Raw genomic sequence first — 16,380 nt, 5'->3', positions numbered from 1 at the left:
GAGTACGAAATACGAGGCGCAGAAGTCTGACTCCGATGGTCTTTTCCATATTCGCTGAGCTTCATTTGAATCGCAACTAATCAATGTTATTAGTGGCTCCCGGTGATATCTCGCGCTGTGTATTCTCCTAACTCTTTGAATTCGTCTCATATAAAAGCTCTGGAGGCACCGAAAGGTATAGCTCTACGATATCTTTGATGATGGCATATAGCTTTCTGAATAACATAGCATTTAGTCGATAACAGCTCCCGTATCAGGTTGATCCCCGTAATCCTGCTGACAAGTGATCCATTGGACCTTGAATAGCACCGTACGGACACCCACGGGATTCATAGGGTCTTGTTCTTCTACTACAACAATCGCCACCTCATAATGCGCGTCCGAACCCTCGAAATTCGCTGGCACGATAGCAAGCCCATCTCTACTTGTGACTTTCAGCCAGTTCCATTCAAGAAAGCGCGTCACGAGAAACACTTCGCGACACAGTCGTACAAGCTCGCCACGGGGGGAGAGGACAACCATGTCAGGGTGAGTTTTCCAATCTCGCCTGAGGGTGGCTGATGAGCAACTTTGTCAAGCTGTGGACGGTGCATCCAAATATACTACCGCGCTCTGTGGTAGAAACAGCATCGGGATCTGCGGCGGAGGCGCCCACACCTCGTCCCCCGCGAGTTGAGTATCTGGCTACGCTAGCACGACACTCTGCTCCGGTGAATGTAGTACGGTGGAGCCCTAATGGTAAGCTGTAACGAAAGACGCGTATCATCATATCATTGACGCGTTAGATTGAAAGGGGAGCTGATCGCTTCAGCTGGTGACGGTACCTACTCTGTACCCTTCAGTGGTCTCAATCGACTTACTGGTATCTATTAGATGGAATGATCATTATCTGGGCCCCTACTACAAGCCCTCACACAGGCACGTATGGCAGTGACTTAAGTGCAGAAGAGTTACAATACGAGAAAGAGCACTGGAAGCCACGAACAACTTTCCGGTATGTACAAAGGTGTCCCCGGTAAGCAGCACTTGCTGAATGTATTTTGTAGCTGCACTACTATGCAAGTCTATGATCTGGCCTGGAGCCCAACTGGCGAGTACATAATTGCTGGGAGCACAGATAATTGCGCCAGAATATTCGCGACGGGCGACGGTTAGTCTTTAAGACATGTCTTTGCCATACCATACTGACCATACCCAAGGCAAATGCATCACCGAGATTGCTGAACATAGCCACTATGTCCAGGGTGTTGCATGGGACCCTCTGAACGAGTTTATCGCGACACAAAGCAGCGACCGCTCGATGCATATCTATAGCATCACGCAGAAGGACGGCACTCTAGAGCTGCATGCCGTGGGAAAAAACACGCGTATGAACCACCGCCACAGCCGCACTCCTAGCTCGCGCAGTCGGCCTCCGATGCTCCGGCGGGACTCGACGACGAGCGAGACTGAGTCCGTGCTCACGAATGCGAGTGAACAACTGAGGGACCAGGCCACTGCCTCCGGATCGGGCTCTAGTCATCAACTTGGCGGCAGTGCTCTGTTGACACCTACTGCGTCAGTGCCGAGTACGCCTTCCAGTATGTTCCCTCCGCCTCCTCTTGACTACACTCCGTCGCGGCGCTCTTCTTTCAGCAGCACTACCGCCGCCAATTCCCCTGCTGCGCATGGCCGTTTCGGAAGGTCACCTTCGCCTATGCCCGCTCTTCCTGCCATCCGCACTCAGACGTCGTCGTCCAGTTGGGGTTCTGTCAAGCTGTATGGCGATGAGAACTACACGAACTTCTTCAGGCGCCTTACGTTTAGCCCTGATGGCGGGTTACTAGCCACACCCGCTGGTCAATTTGAGGATCCGTCGGTCAACCTGGCATCTTCAAAGACTAAGAATGGCAAGGATGACGAGACACCTAGCCGAGGGCGGAGGGGTAACCCATCTGCAGCTTCGAACAACTCGAATCAAGCATCAATCTCAACTGTATACATCTACTCCCGGGCAAACTTCGCCAATCAGCCCATCTTCCACCTTCCAGGACATAAGAAGCCCAGCATTGCGGTGAAGTTCTCACCTATCCTATATGAGCTGCGTCCCGGAGTCACAGGTCCGGACTGGACGACGGAGCCGATGACCATCGCTGTCGAGAAGGGTAAGGATGTCTCAGTGAAAGCGGACTATCCGCGTCCTGCCTCCAACTCGCTTGGCATGCTGAACACTGAGTCGCCGGTGAAGTCGACGGCTACGCCGGCTCCTTCGACGCCTATTGTGGCCCCTTCGCCGCGTATCGCAATCCCTTCCAACTCACAGTCACATTTGATGATGCCCTCGCCAGCGTTGTCCGCGACTGACTCTCTTCGACCATTTACGCCGTCTTTCTCGAGGACGGGTACACCGGCCGTCACCCCAGCATTTACGGCGTCACTTCTTGCTCTCTCATATCGCATGCTCTATGCCGTCGCGACGATGGATACTGTAATCATTTACGATACTCAGCAGGCGGGTCCTGTATGTCTATTGACGAAATTGCACTATGACGAATTTACGGATATGACATGGTAAGTCGCTCTGTTTGTTCTCTTGTGCGAGCGGCGAATCTCACTATCCGTGAATCTCAGGTCTCCCGATGGCCAATGTCTCATGCTTTCCTCACGCGATGGTTACTGTACCATCGTCGTGTTTGACGAAATCTTCCCGACCCATCATACCCAGCAACAAACCCTGCAGCTGCAGTCCATTGCACATCACCATTCGCTGCCGCTTACGAGCACATCAACGGTTGCCACGCCGATGTCGACGCCGTCGGTGCAGTCGACGGCCCTGCCCGCCACGCCGGCAATGACGCCCGTCGTTCCCGGGAAGCGGAAGGCCGAAGTTGAACCGCCGCTTACCCCCGCTCCGAGCGTTGACGAGAGTGCGTTGGGTCTGCACGATGCAGATGAGGCTGCTGAGGTCCCCGAGCGAGTACTAGAGCGTCCCAAGAAAAAGCGGCGTGCCGCGCTCACTCACATCGGGGATGTCGGGTCATAACCTGACCAAACGGTCTCATGTCGTGTGTTCAGGCCATTTACACCATCGTCCGCATATACATGATGTCTATCCACGCATCTTATCCTTACCATATTGTATGATAGAGCGATCTGTCTCTCAAACCTCAGTAGCCCTCGATTTGTCCGAACGTCGTCGTTGTCCTCCCGTTGAGCATCATTCTATTTCTGCCTGTCTCGAAGTGTTAATGCAATCTTGTCTCAGATAGTATACAGTGATGAATAGCAGTGGAATGCATGCGATACAATGTATGCGTATAGCACAAGTATACATGAACACATGATATACACAGTACCATCGTGATTCTCGGTGTGCTTAGCCCGTCTTGTTTTTGCTTCTCCTTCCGACCTGCGCCTGGAAACCTGTCTTGATCGGTGCGACGGACCGCCTTGAGCCGCATGACTCGCAAGACATGAAGAAAATACGATTCTCCTTCGTGAGAAGCGTGTCTGGTGACTTGCATGTCTTGCAAGTAACGTATTCGACTGAGCATTAAATCAGCATGTGCTGCACGAAATGTCAAGTCACACATACCGATATAACGACGTAAGACATGCTCTATCTGCTTCTGCTGGAATCTGCCCCTGATCACAAGGCGACCTGAGCCGTCTACGGAACCAGTGGTACCCATCTCAGCAAACATGTATTGGATAACATGCTCAGGCTGTCTGTGCATCCGTTTGCAGATATCGGACACATTGGCGAAGACTGTCTTCTTGTTCCCTTCACGCAAAAGCTGCGGGGGAGCAATGGTGTAGCGCTTTCCGGTCGAGTTGAGAAGCGCGGGGTTTGACGCGTGCAACTGGACGTAGAATCGGTGCAGCAGCTGGACAAAACGAAGCTCAATGTGTGTATGGGGTGCAACCTCGGTCCACTGTACCTCTTCATAAGTGTAGTCTCGATCACTGCCCAGCCATGGCTCGCTGCCAGCATCTATGTTGATGGTGGTCTCTCCACGCGTAAACGGATCGTCACCAAGCTCGGTCTCGTCTCCTTCCAGCGGGATGCCTTCTTCGCCGCCTTCCTCCTCATCTGCATCCTTAGTTTTCGCCACCTGCAACTCCTTCTCGAACGCCTCCATGTCGAGTGCCGCTTTCTTCTTCGTAGATTTCTTCTTCTTCTTGAGATCGGAGAAGTCCAAATCCTCAGAAGCGGCCGGCACTGTTGTGGGCGTCGCTGTGCCAGAGTTATCCTCCGGCTGCAGTTGAGCACCTTGAGCTTCAGCCTGCTACAAGCGAATTTACAGTAGCACATACCAGGTCCATAGGAATGTCCTTCTTCTTTTTCTTCTTCTTAAGATCCCCAAACATTGCCTTGAATTCGTCGTCCTCCTTCTTCTCCTCGACAGCGTCCTCCGCACCCTCGCCGGTGAATCCATTCTGCATCATCTGCTCATGCATAGTCGTCGGGCCCATATCCACGGCATCTCCGTTGGCTGTAGTGCTGTCGATGATCGCCGGGGCAGGCGTCGTGGGGTCGGCATCCGCACCGAGCGGGTCCTCAGAGAATGCGACCTGCTTTTTCTTACGCTTTTTCAGAGAGGGGTCGAACAAGGGTTCCTCGGACGCCATAGTGGGCAAAAATCGTTATCGGAGGGATAAATGAGTAGACCTTCGAGCTCGTCGTTGCAGGCAGGGAGCGCGAGTCAGCGTGCTAAAGTCGGGGATTTCCCGATATTTGATTTATATTATGCTAAAATGTCGGAGAATTCCTATATAAGTTCAATGGGAGTAAGGCATCGTTGAATCTTACATTACTGTAGGTAAGTAGCTTGATTGGAAGGTCCACCTAATTCAGAAATCCGCCTAAGTTATCAGACTTATTGGTACTGTATCTCTTAACTCCGCCGGCAATTTCCTTACGCATTCCGCACTCGCCCGCTCGAGCTGGCAGTCGTCATATTCCTCCTCCTCCCCGTTTCTGCGCATTTGTCCTCATGCTTGCGAGGCGCACGCTCGGTCGTATCGCGTCCCAGTCGACGCTGGGCGCAGCCCCCGCCGGCGCGCGGAACATGGCGACTCTCCGCGAGATTGAGCTACGACTCAAGTCCGTGAGGAACATTGAGAAGATCACAAAGGTGAGTATGTATCGGTATGAAGATGTCGAGTAATGAAATATAGCTTGGTTGAATAGTCCATGAAAATGATTGCATCGACTAAGCTGAACAAGGCGCAGCGTGCAATGCAGGCGGGCAAGCAGTACGGTATTGCGAACGCCGGTGAGTCCGTGCCTTGCAGCTGAGCAGGCGGGGTCTCTCTGCGAACAAATCCCTGCTGGCATGCGCACGAATTGAGGGATGAGAGAGCTGATTTTTGGTTATGAACGCGTCGCGCGTGTATCTCAGAGGTCTTCGAGAACTCGCCGGCAGAGCAGTCTTCAAAGCGCAAGTTGTTCATCGTCATTTCGTCCGACAAGGGTCTCTGCGGTGGTATCCACTCCTCCGTCACCAAAGCCACTCGTCGCATTTTTGCCGAGAAGGACTCCGGCCTTGATCATGACTCACCCATTATGGTCATCGGCGACAAGCCCAAGGCGCAACTCGCCCGCGCGCTGCCGAAAAACCTCACCTTGACCTTCAACCAGATTGGGCGTGACATTCCGACGTTCGCAGACGCGGCGGGTGTTGCGGACCTGATCATCAAGTCGGGCGTCAAGTACGACAGCATCGCGATCGTGTATAACAAGTTCGTGACTGCGATCTCGTACGAGTCGGCGGTCATGGAGGTCGAGACGGAGGAGTCGTTGAAGAACTCTCGTAAGTGTCGTTTGACCAAATATTTTGTTGCCGAAAGTCGAACTCACACGCGTTTGCAGCTGGCTTCAAGGCATACGAGATGGAGGACGACGTGACGAAGGACCTTGCGGAGTTTTCCCTGGCAAACGCCATCTATGCAACTCTTGTTGAGGGCCATGCGTGCGAGCAGAGTGCTCGTCGCAACGCCATGGACAACGCGTCAAAGAACGCGTTGGACATGATCGGAAAGCTGCAGATGCAGTACAACCGTGGTCGCCAGGCCTCTATTACCAACGAGCTTGTCGACATCATTACCGGTACGAATGTCTTTTCATTTCAGGCTGAGCAACTTCTGATGTGTCGTGTTGTATACCAGGTGCGAGCGCCCTCTAAGTCGGTCAGTGGCATGGAGAGATCGCGGCGTGCATTTAGAGTAGTCGGACTGTTGCCTCGATGTCTCGCTGCGGCGTCGTTACAGCGTGTCAATGGATATGTGCCAATGTAACCTCTCGATCTGACTGTTGCCGCGATCTTTGCGTGGGACGTTTTGGGCGGCTTTACTGCATGCTGAGAGCTGCGTCTACACTCGCGCGCAGCCGTGCCTGCTCTCTCGCCGCACAATATTTCTTGTTACATCTTACATTGGGCTAGGCTGATACGCTAGGTCTGAGGCCTGAGGACTTGAGTCAGCACTTTGCGTCATTCTACCGGTGCCTGGTCTGCTCTCAGCACCTTCAGCCGACCTTTCCCCTGTATCTCCACCTTGAATTTCTGTAGCAACAATGTTACACCATTCGCCTATGATCTCGATACCCAAGAAGTCCACAGAGGATGTAGACTGGACGACGCCAATACGGAGCGCAATATCGCACTCGTACGGAGAGGATCCAGACAACTATGCCACCGAGTGCGCCAACCTTCAGCGGTGTAGGCAAGACGCGGTTAAGGGTGCTGGCAGCGACATGACTGGTGCGATAAATCTCTCTTTAATTCAGGCCAGCAACTAACGAGGATGCAGCGCGGGACCTCCTGTATAAGTACTTCGGCCAGCTCGAGCTTCTCGAGCTGCGCTTCCCCGAACTCCGGGTGAACTTCCCTTGGCGGGATGCTTTCACGAACAAGCTCATCACGCAGACGTCCATCGCATACGAGAAAGCGTCCATCATCTTCCAGATCGCGGCAACGCACTCCGCCATCGCGGCGTACCAGAACAGAGCCGACCCCGAAGGCCTGAAGCGGGCGTTCCACTATTTCCGCACATGCGCGGGCATGCTCACGTACATTAATGACAACTTCCTGCACGCGCCGTCGACGGACCTGAGCCGCGAAGTGATCAAGTTCCTGGTGGGGGCCATTCTCGCGCAGGCGACCGAGGTCTTCTTCGAGAAGTGCACGGACGAGAAGAAAGGGAACGCGCTGGTGGCAAAGATTGCATCGCAGACGGCGTTCATGTACAACGCACTTAGTGAGGAGGTGAAGGAGTTCATGGGCAAGGGTATCTTTGACCGCAATTGGGTCACCATCGTGCAGGTGCGGCTCAGTATATGCTCTACAGTGCTGTATGCTGAGAGATGTTCATGAAGACCAAGGCGAAATACTTCACATCCGTGGCTCAATACTACAGGGCGCTGGCTGATAGTGCAGCAAGCAAGCACGGAGATGCCCTCGTACGCTTCACTTTGGCCGAAGCAGCTGCAAAGGAAGCGAACCGCTCTGCGACCTCATTCAACTCCGTCTTCGTAACGCAGATGTCGCCCAACCTTCCACCAGATGCCGGCCCCGCCCTGCTCGACCTCACAAAAGCCCATCTTGCGCTCTGCACGGACAAGAAGAGCGAGGCGCAGCGCGAGAACGACTTGATCTATAATGCGGTGCCGCCCGCGGCTGAGGCGCTCCCGCCGATCGACAAAGCGGTGGTCGCGACACCGGTGACAATCCAGGAAGTATACGCAACGGCGGACGTGCAGAAAGTGATCGGCCCGGACCTGTTCCTGCGGCTGATCCCGCTGAGCGTGCACGAGAGCGCGAGTGTATACTCGGAGGAGAAGGCAAAGCTCGTACGCGGGGAGGTCGAGAAGGCGGACGACGCGGACGCAGAGGTGAAGAGCGCGCTTGACTCGCTGGGTGTCAAGCAAGGCCTCGTGCGCTTCAAGGCGATCGCGGAGGGTGGCGTCGGTGGCGAGGAAGAGGTGCCCGTGGAGGTGCGCCGATGGCGCGAGGATATTGGGCTCATGGAGGAACGCGAAGCCGTCGAAACGCTCATGGTGCAGCTGAAGCGCTTGAAAGACTTGGTCAAGAATGAGCTTGACAGCGTAAGCCGGGACCTTGAAACCGAGAGCAGAGAGTGCGAGACGATGCGCGTGAAGTACGACCACTTGTGGACACAAGCACCGTCCGCTGCCTTGACCAAGTCCCTTCGCCAAGACTTGAAGTCACATCTCAGCGCACTGGAGGCTGCAGCCCAGTCGGATCAGCAAGTCGACGCTCTTTGGGACTCGGTAAAAGGCGAGGTCCGACTGCTACTCTCTCCACAAGTAGAAGATGTCTTCCGAGCTAGCACGGAACAAGGAGGGGCAGGATCGGAGAACTTGCTTGACCTGGACGTCACAAGCGAGACGCAAGGAGAAGAGGAACGTGCTAGAGTTGCACAGCTCGTCGACGAACTTGAGGAACGACTTGGTCGGCTGAACAAGATCGCCCATGAAAGAGGACAAGTTCTGAAGGATTTAAAGGATAAGGTATTTGTAACGGTCGCAGAATACACAGGAGAATGCTGATGGCCTTTTTATAAGGTCCAAGCCGATGATGTATCACATCTCCTGCTGCTCAACCGTCGGAATAGTGGTGTCGAGACCAGTCTGTTCGCCGGGGAACTTGAGAAATTCCGCCCGTACCAACAGCGGTTAACGGCCACTTTCCACCATGAGCAAATCACCTTGCAAGAGGTTTCAGCCCTCTGGCGTACCTTGAAGGATCTTGCAGGACGTGGACCAGGTGCCAAGAAGTGGGAGGAACGAGAGAAACGTAAGAAAGATACCATTCGCCGCTTCTCGCGTGCCAGAGATGTGTACATGGAAGTGAGGGATGGTCTTGCGTACGTTCTCTGTTATTGCCGTGCCGCTGGAGTGATGACCAACACGCTGTCTCGTACAGGAAAGGATTGCAATTCTACAACGAGCTCACGGAGCTAACGACTGGGCTCAGACGCAATGCAAAGTCCTTCGTATCAGAACGCACGATGGAGCGCGAGGCCCTTGCCGCGCAAGCGGAGGCGGAGCGCAGGAAATCTCAAGCTGCGGCTACGTCGCCCCCTCCTCTTGCTGAGAAGCCCCGCCTTCCACCTCCGCCGCCTCGGCCGCAGAGTTCGTCCTTCGCAAGTGGCATCGACTCGTCCTTTGCTGCCATGAACCTCAACGGTCGTCGTAATGGGCCAACGTCACCGCCGCCGCCACCTGCAACCCAGAGTTCGTGGCCTTCGGCTCCCGCACCACCCTCCCAGCAATACTCAACTCCGCCCCCTTCTCAGCAATATCCATCGCCGCCGGTTTCACAGCAATATTCTTCTCCACCTGCATCTCAGCAGTATCCGCCACCATCAACTTCTCAACAATTCCCGTCGCCTCCTCCTCAACCACCAAGAGCCCCTTACCCTCCTCAGTCACAGCCCTCGTATCAGCCGTCGGCACCTCCAGCCGACCCTTACTCATCGCTTGTTATGTTTGGTAATAGCGGGAGTGGTTCCCCGTTCGCCCAAGCGCCGTCTGCTCCGACCCCTCCTCCACATCTACCGCCTCCGCCTCAGGGTAACCCGCTCGGACAGCAACATCCCAGGTACTCGCAGCCACAACAGCCAGCTTACTCGCAGCCTCAGCAGCAGACGTACGCACAACCTCAGCAGCGCCAGGCACCGTATCCGCCGCCGTCGCAGCCAATGTACAATACCACGTATGCACCTCCGCAATCGACATCACCGTTCCCTCCTCCGCCTCCTCCTGTTTCATATCAGCCCCAGTATGGCTCGTCGCCCACAAATGCACCTGCGCAGCAACAGCCGGGGGGCTATCAATATCAGACTTTCCCGCCCCCTCCTCAGCAGCAGTACAGCCAATATCCCCAAGGCTATGGACGGTAGCGATGTACATAAGCGCATCGCATTATTGTATGTTTGTACCTATCAAGTTGCTACTTACCGATGAAATACAGGAATGGATGTAGCATTTCCCTCTGTGCAATAGCTAGGTGTCGAGATTGCTATTGAATCTAATAGATCGTAGGCAACAATGACCCGGACCATATCTGATGGTACTATAAAATGCGCGAATGCAGGTCGGAAGTCATCAGGCGCGTCGGCAGTGCGCATCAATACCCTCTAGAGTACAAGTAGTCCAAAATCAGTACATCCTACTACGTCCATGCAATGACGAGGTCGAGTTGAGCAGTAAATCCGGCTCCTCCTCTTTCACAGTCCTTCCTTCTATTACAGCCAGATCCTTCAGATCCCGCTGCAGTATTTTTGTTAGATGCGCCAGACCCGCCTGCTCCTCCGCTAGTATCTGCGAACGAATAAATCAGGCATACTGTATGCGGTGTTGGCATCGTGAAACGTTACCTGAGCGAGCTGACTGAGTCCCTGCTCGTCTACAACAGCCCACTCCACACTTCCGGCTCGATGATCCCTCTCCCTTGCAGCGGAGACAGCACCTACGAGCGCCCACAGCTCATTGAGCTTACCCCGCATCCGCCCGATACCGCCTGGTCTCCGGATCTCCTGGTCGACGTCCTCCAAAGCCGCACGTAAGGCCTCCTCTTCTGGCCTGATCGCGGACGAGCGAACAGCGGGGATGAGCAGATGGAGGTGTTGTACCACCTTAAGTACACGATGTGTCAATTGCGTCTGCAGCGCCGCGGCTCGTTGCAATCGAGGGGCGTTCGACAGTTGATGCTGCCGGGTTAGCGCTGTTATTCGCGTTGACAGTTCCTGGAACATTCGCGTTAGTATGTATACGTTTGGAGGTCAGACAACCTCGCCGACCTTAAGTTTCTCTTGATGTGCCGCCGCTTGTTGGGTCTGTGCCTCGACTCGCTGTTGTAAGTCATCGAAGCCATTTGCGATCACCGGCACGAGACTGTACAAACGGTCAACGATCTGTCACAAAATGGACCATTGCATGCACTTACCAGCTTGGATCTGGATTTTCACGAATGGCTTTCTGCCATAATGTGTCGTTTGTCGCGTTGGGTGGACGACCGTACAGGTGCACCTGGCTAGGATCGACGAGATTGTAGAAGTAGTGCTATCAGGACACGTCATTTTTCGACAACGCCGTCAAACCGCATACCGCATACCTGGAAACGGCATTGCGGAGACGCGGGATTCCATGCCTGTGCAATAGTCTCTATGCGCTGGTACAAATTGACGAACTGCGACTGTGCGTCCGCCTGCTGCTGACCAGGCGTCACAGAATGCGAGAGAAGATTCTGCGTGGACCCGAGGAGATTAGACCCGCCGACGGTGCTACCGCCAAATAGCCCCGAACGTTGTTGTTGTGCAGGTTGCCCTAAGGTAGAGCCGCCAAACAAGGACGGTGCGGTGATGCCGCCTCCAGCTTATGACGATAACACAAGCTGTCATATAAACATCCTACGACGATCCAAGACGCTGGAAGACGTACCTCCCAAGGTGGTAGTAGGCGCGTTCGGTGTGCTCCCAAAAAGTCCGCCACCTGTATTGGTTGGCCCAAAGAGACTACTTGTGTTGTTTGTATTACTACCGCTTGCAGTGTTACCGAAGAGGCTACCAGACGTGTTGTTCCCGAAGAGGCTGCCGCCTGTCGAGGCGTTGGTTGCACCCGTAGTGTTAGTCGACCCAGTAGTATTCCCGCCAAAGAGGCTGCTCGTAGGGTTTGCCGTGGTGTTCCCGAACAAGCCGCCACCTGAACTCGTGCTTCCTCCTGAGGTATTTCCGAACAGACTACCGCCTGTGCTGGTGTTCCCTGCTGCAGTGTTGCCGAACAAGCTACTGCCTGTATTCGTACTTCCTGCAGTGTTTCCAAAGAGTCCACCTCCTCCTGCACTCGCATTCGCTGCAGTTGTGTTTCCAAACAGGCTTCCGCCCGTAGTGTTCGTCCCTCCACTGTTGCCAAAGAGCCCACCTCCTGCCGTGCCTGTGTTGGCTCCTCCAGTAGTGTTGTTTCCAAAGAGACCCCCTCCCGCGGTACTCGTGTTTGACGCAGAATTTCCAAAGAGAGAACCATTAGCAGGGGCAGCGTTACTTGATCCTGACTGACCCCCGAACAGACCACTTGTGGCGGGTTGACTGCCCGCGGCCGGCTGTGCTGATGTGTTGGAGAACAGGCTTCCACTGCTCGGGACGTTAGTATTGGATGCGTTGCCGAAGAGACCTCCCGTCGTCCCTGTCGTCTGCGTGTTGCCAAAGAGCGAGCCAGTAGCAGGCGTTTGTTGCTGATTCGCGTTCGCAAACAAGGAGCCGCTGGCTGCTGGCTGCGCGGTGTTGTTCGTCGAGCCAAGGGGTCCAAAAAGGCCGCTTCCTGAGGTAGATGACCCTGGTTGCTGCTGTGGCTGCTGAGGCGTACTGCCGAACGCGCTCCCGGCAGGATTGTTGTTTCCAAACGACGAGAACATCTATAAGGATGTCAGACCCCTCGGTCAATCCCAAGCTCGCGCAACCATTTCGAGACATACTCACCATGCGCTCAGCTCGCGTGGAACTTTCGACCAGCTGTAAGAGTGAACGCTCGGTGAAGACGCGCCTCAGACCAACCCCGCGAGAATGGCGGGGACGCACGTGACAAGCGTCGAAGATCATCGATCGAGTCTGCTCGACAATGTCACAACGATGCAGAAATGTACCTTAGCTCTGTTTCACGGACTTTATTCTCATTCTGAACGCAGCAGCGCTGGACATCCTTCCGCTTATTCTCCACAATCTGTGTGAAAGTCTGACAGCATAATATAAGCTACGTCCGGTCCGTGTTTTGTGGCCCGGGATATAGTCACTTGCGTGCACAATAATTTTAAACCCGGATTTTCCGATCAATTTACATTTGAGTATGTATTTGTGGTAGTAGCGAACCCAACGAGGGAGTTTCCCACATCGTACACAAGGTAGTACCGCTCCAGGAAGACCATCCCGTCGATGAAATCGAGGCCGCTTCCTGCCGCGTTCCCGCTGTCAGCAACCACTAGATAGATCCCGTCCTTGTCGCCACCAATCTCTTCGTTTAGCTGTGCGGTACACCGCGACTGTCAGCGACTCATGCCTAGCACCGTCAGACAGGACTCACCGTCCGGGGCCAGATTTGCGCATTGGGTGTGAGCTCGTATCTTCGCTAATCGAGGGCATGTCATTTAGCTGTATTAAGAAGAGATATCTTCTCACGTACGCCCCCGATGTCGAAGTACAGGCTGTTCATCTGCCCATATTGCTCCGGCGTGACCTTGAGTAACCCCGACCGCTCATCGAGCGTGGCTCCAGTCTGGGCTTTATACATGTTGAAGGCATCTGCAGTGTCTCAGCGTTAGCGATTCAACTCATGGAAAGCAGACTGCAACTCGAACCTGTTGCTAGTAATAGCAGTGTCGTCCCGGTGTCGACGATGCCTGCGGCATTGTGAAGGATCTCTACGCCGCCATATGACACCGTTTGGTTTATGCCGACAAAGTTGCCCGCCGGTTTAGTGGATGTGATCGGACTTCAGGGCCCGTGAGTGATATGCGAATGCAAAGAGGATTCAGCACTCACACATAGTTGATGTTACCTGTGTACCTAGTCGGATTGGTGCCGCCGAAGGTAAGCTCGCCATTGTCAGCTGGGGCGAATCCTATCCCAACCTCATACGCGGCAAGGAGTCCCTGAAACCATGCATTGTCGGTCACGGTCGAAGTTTTCTCGTTGATATTAGGGACGTTGGTTCCTGGCAAGGAGTCAGCGTTGCCTCGCGGTGGGTTCTACTGAGAGGTCGTTTTACCTTGCGTCAGGTCTACAGGACCAATCCTGTCTCACTGGTCAGCGCATGAAAAGTCACAAGAGGCTAAACATCACCCCAGAATGCCGTCTACACCATCGAATCCTTCCGCGAAAACAGCCACTCCAATCGACTGGTTTTTGATGGTAAGCTCATATGCCAATGTTACCACATCCTCGACCTCGAATCCTGGAATAGCATGTGCGAATTGGAATGGCATTTAGACAGAAAGGCAGGAAATCAAACCTGCCACGAATCCAGAACCATACTCGACGGACTAAAGCGGTGGTCAGCTAAGAACGCCGTATACGACATAAGCGTGGAGCGGTTAGACTAACGAAGAGCCCGCCCGTCGGAATAGTTGAACTAGTAGACTCGAAGGTCTTATTCGCGCCGACCCAGGTGTTTGAGCTTCCGGTATCAATGAGCAACGAATCTGTGTATAGGAAAGGTCAGCCATCAGAATCACCCTCATCTCTCACCGGAATTTCTCGCCCTGCTGGTAAGCGATCTTTAGACATGGCAGTCGATTTTTCGGTTCAACAAATTATGCGCCATGGGGTCATGCGCGTAGTGATCGAGGCTGACTTACAGTTGGTAGGAGGGTTACCAATGCCCACCTGTGGTACGACTGAGCAACCGAGTCGTCGACAACTAGGTGCAACTCACAGTGGCAACATAGCTGACTACTTGAAAAGTGCTGGGTACGTTAAACACAGCCGCCTCTTGATCCGGCGTGCTGCCTTGAGCATTCCCGTAAAGCGACTGGAACCGCTGTCTGTCGGCCTGAGGAAGTTGAGCTTTCCTGTTGGGGTTGATGAGCCGGGTAAACGGCAGAGGGATTGGAGAGCTCTGCAGCAAGTAGCCTCCGGGTGCTGTCGACAGTAGGTCCGGAGTGCCGATCGGAATGCCCGTGGTTGAGCCAAGCAGCAGCAGAACCTGTAAGAGTAACGAAGACCGGGTCAACATGATGGTGGTAGATCAGTACTCAAAGCCTGTGAACGACTGTAACCGAGGTGCGAAGGAAACACCACGTCGGCCATGCGCAGGGATCCTCAGCCTTATATACACGCGAGGCTGACTTTGACGTGAGGCTGACCTTAGAGTGTGTGGAGGCTGACAGGCGATTTAAAATCTTCTCAGACAAGGGAAGGGTCTAGCCGAACATCGTCAGTGTCAGCCACAGTCGCAAACCAGACTGATCGAGAATAGATTGCTTGACATCCTACCTAAAGCATAACATTGTAAAGACAACAGATTGCAGCATATCAACATCGGGGTAACTATGCAAATAGAAAGCAAGTGAACGCATATGAGGGAAAGCATGGGACACTGGGAGAGCACCTAGCAGCAAATGATCACAGTCAAAACAGAAATAGCACTAACACCCCCCAGATCAAATGGCTCCTTTGCACATCGGGCAAAGAAGGGGTGGACTGTGCATCCAAGTCTCCTCTTCGAGCTCCCGCCCGCGTTGCTCCCAGTATGGCAGGTAAGGCGAAGCCAACAGGAAGTAGTCGTTCAACTCAATGCACAGGTTACGGAGCACGCCGAGTCCTCTATCCCACTGACTGACAGTATCTCCAGGCGATGCGTCATTCCTGCAGGCTGCATCGCCGACTTGAAGTACCTCATCTGTTTCTCCAGATGCCATGGTCTCGACGCGTGCAACCAGAGCCTCGAGGTGCTGCCAACCTGGGCCACCTGGATAGCATCCTTCTAATGCTGCGTACACAAAGCGGCGCGCAAGGACCACTTCCTTCACATTGCCTACCGCAGACCACCCATGTTGGGCTGGCCCTGGCCGGCGCACAATCGGACATTGCGCAATCCTGACCAAGGCAGCTGGAAGGTGTGCCAGCGTTGTCCATGAAATGGACATCCCTTCCATGGCCTCGGCCAGAGATGCGGGCTTTAGGTCGGTTACAGACTCCGCTGATGAAACAGCCATAGATCTACACGCATCATCCCACAGATTGTTACTGTCGCATCCCTTAGATCATGGAATTTCAGTGTATTGGAGGATGCAGGATATAGCCAGGACATACCTCCGTTATTGGGTCACAGTACCAGGCCAAGACTGCACAATTGACTTCGCTGTCAGGGTCGACTGCAAGTAGGCGCACAGCACGGTCTCCGCGGTAAAGAGCGGGCGAGCTTTCGATATGCCCGTATTTCAGGAGGCATACGGTGTGAAACCATCTTCTACATGTTTCTCTCGGACAGAAGTGCTGTTCATCGTTGGCAACGGTCGTTCTGTGCCCGACGCCTGCTCAGTCTGTATAGCAAGAGATGGAAGAGAACCTACAAGTTCCCATTCGCGTCTGAGTGAGCATATTTAGGTGTTGAGGAACGCCTGAGGCGTTTCCGTGGTCGTGTATCCTGCTTCTCAGGTGGAAACAGGACGTACGATTGTTTACATAGGCATGTATTGAACCCTAGCTTTGGCTGAAAATTGTTCAGTTCTTTAGTGTGTTTAAACCATGGCCAACTCGCCTCTATGTTTAGCTTATTGTATGTAAGATATGCCCGCGTAAAGAAGTCAGTTGGACCGAGGTCAGGCGGGTCTAGATCTCGTTCGTCATATTCATGAACATGCGTGGCGGCTATATGCGCGGATC

At 53.9% G+C, this 16,380-nt stretch overlaps 8 protein-coding genes across 8 annotated transcripts; 3 read left to right on the top strand and 5 right to left on the bottom strand.

The window, feature by feature from the left end:
* Window positions 1–372: 372 nt before the first annotated feature.
* POSPLADRAFT_1185272 (hypothetical protein) lies at window positions 373–3,343 on the top strand (the record flags this gene model as incomplete). The annotated part of the gene is given in 9 exon segments (XM_024489138.1): window positions 373–532; window positions 622–738; window positions 794–820; window positions 874–994; window positions 1,047–1,150; window positions 1,164–1,456; window positions 1,772–2,084; window positions 2,403–2,550; window positions 2,611–3,343. The coding sequence occupies 9 exon segments, from the start codon at window positions 373–375 to the stop codon at window positions 3,020–3,022; spliced, it is 1,695 nt and encodes a 564-aa protein (XP_024335216.1). The 3' UTR covers window positions 3,023–3,343.
* Window positions 3,214–4,721, bottom strand: POSPLADRAFT_1041443 (hypothetical protein). Its single transcript, XM_024477913.1, has 4 exons — window positions 4,297–4,721; window positions 3,921–4,238; window positions 3,575–3,866; window positions 3,214–3,525 (listed from the first exon to the last, which is right to left on the bottom strand). Exons 1-4 carry the CDS (start codon window positions 4,609–4,611, stop codon window positions 3,356–3,358), a joined length of 1,095 nt encoding a protein of 364 aa, XP_024335215.1. The 5' UTR covers window positions 4,612–4,721; the 3' UTR covers window positions 3,214–3,355.
* A 189-nt stretch (window positions 4,722–4,910) lies between these two features.
* On the top strand, window positions 4,911–6,303 carry POSPLADRAFT_1041442 (hypothetical protein). The gene is made up of 5 exons (XM_024477912.1): window positions 4,911–5,117; window positions 5,174–5,258; window positions 5,385–5,795; window positions 5,855–6,091; window positions 6,151–6,303. The coding sequence occupies exons 1-5, from the start codon at window positions 4,977–4,979 to the stop codon at window positions 6,165–6,167; spliced, it is 891 nt and encodes a 296-aa protein (XP_024335214.1). The 5' UTR covers window positions 4,911–4,976; the 3' UTR covers window positions 6,168–6,303.
* A 253-nt stretch (window positions 6,304–6,556) lies between these two features.
* Window positions 6,557–10,078, top strand: POSPLADRAFT_1076041 (hypothetical protein; the record flags this gene model as incomplete). Its single annotated transcript, XM_024482878.1, has 5 exons — window positions 6,557–6,743; window positions 6,793–7,304; window positions 7,358–8,512; window positions 8,567–8,868; window positions 8,928–10,078. The coding sequence occupies 5 exons, from the start codon at window positions 6,557–6,559 to the stop codon at window positions 9,904–9,906; spliced, it is 3,135 nt and encodes a 1,044-aa protein (XP_024335213.1). The 3' UTR covers window positions 9,907–10,078.
* Window positions 10,079–10,165: 87 nt separating this feature from the next.
* POSPLADRAFT_1154233 (hypothetical protein) lies at window positions 10,166–11,068 on the bottom strand (the record flags this gene model as incomplete). The annotated part of the gene is made up of 4 exons (XM_024486829.1): window positions 10,166–10,327; window positions 10,384–10,752; window positions 10,807–10,900; window positions 10,953–11,068. Coding segments are annotated over 4 exons (741 nt in total), but the record flags the coding sequence as incomplete, so codon positions are not given.
* A 1,058-nt stretch (window positions 11,069–12,126) lies between these two features.
* POSPLADRAFT_1173816 (hypothetical protein) lies at window positions 12,127–12,514 on the bottom strand (the record flags this gene model as incomplete). The annotated part of the gene is made up of 2 exons (XM_024488254.1): window positions 12,481–12,514; window positions 12,127–12,416 (listed from the first exon to the last, which is right to left on the bottom strand). Coding segments are annotated over exons 1-2 (291 nt in total), but the record flags the coding sequence as incomplete, so codon positions are not given.
* A 313-nt stretch (window positions 12,515–12,827) lies between these two features.
* On the bottom strand, window positions 12,828–14,728 carry POSPLADRAFT_1154005 (hypothetical protein; the record flags this gene model as incomplete). The annotated part of the gene is made up of 11 exons (XM_024486798.1): window positions 12,828–13,019; window positions 13,079–13,123; window positions 13,178–13,296; window positions 13,353–13,486; window positions 13,537–13,708; window positions 13,763–13,788; window positions 13,837–13,948; window positions 14,006–14,036; window positions 14,098–14,195; window positions 14,352–14,379; window positions 14,429–14,728. 11 exons carry the CDS (start codon window positions 14,726–14,728, stop codon window positions 12,828–12,830), a joined length of 1,257 nt encoding a protein of 418 aa, XP_024335210.1.
* Window positions 14,729–15,155: 427 nt separating this feature from the next.
* POSPLADRAFT_1060901 (hypothetical protein) lies at window positions 15,156–15,710 on the bottom strand (the record flags this gene model as incomplete). The annotated part of the gene is made up of 1 exon (XM_024481314.1): window positions 15,156–15,710. The coding sequence occupies one exon, from the start codon at window positions 15,708–15,710 to the stop codon at window positions 15,156–15,158; it is 555 nt and encodes a 184-aa protein (XP_024335209.1).
* Window positions 15,711–16,380: the final 670 nt, after the last annotated feature.

This window comes from Postia placenta (assembly GCF_002117355.1).
Source record: "Postia placenta MAD-698-R-SB12 unplaced genomic scaffold POSPLAscaffold_15, whole genome shotgun sequence".
In the NCBI taxonomy this organism is placed as follows: Eukaryota; Fungi; Basidiomycota; class Agaricomycetes; order Polyporales; family Adustoporiaceae; genus Rhodonia; species Rhodonia placenta.
The sequence above is the reverse complement of the archived record's forward strand: the minus strand, read 5'-3'. Positions and strand labels throughout refer to the sequence as shown.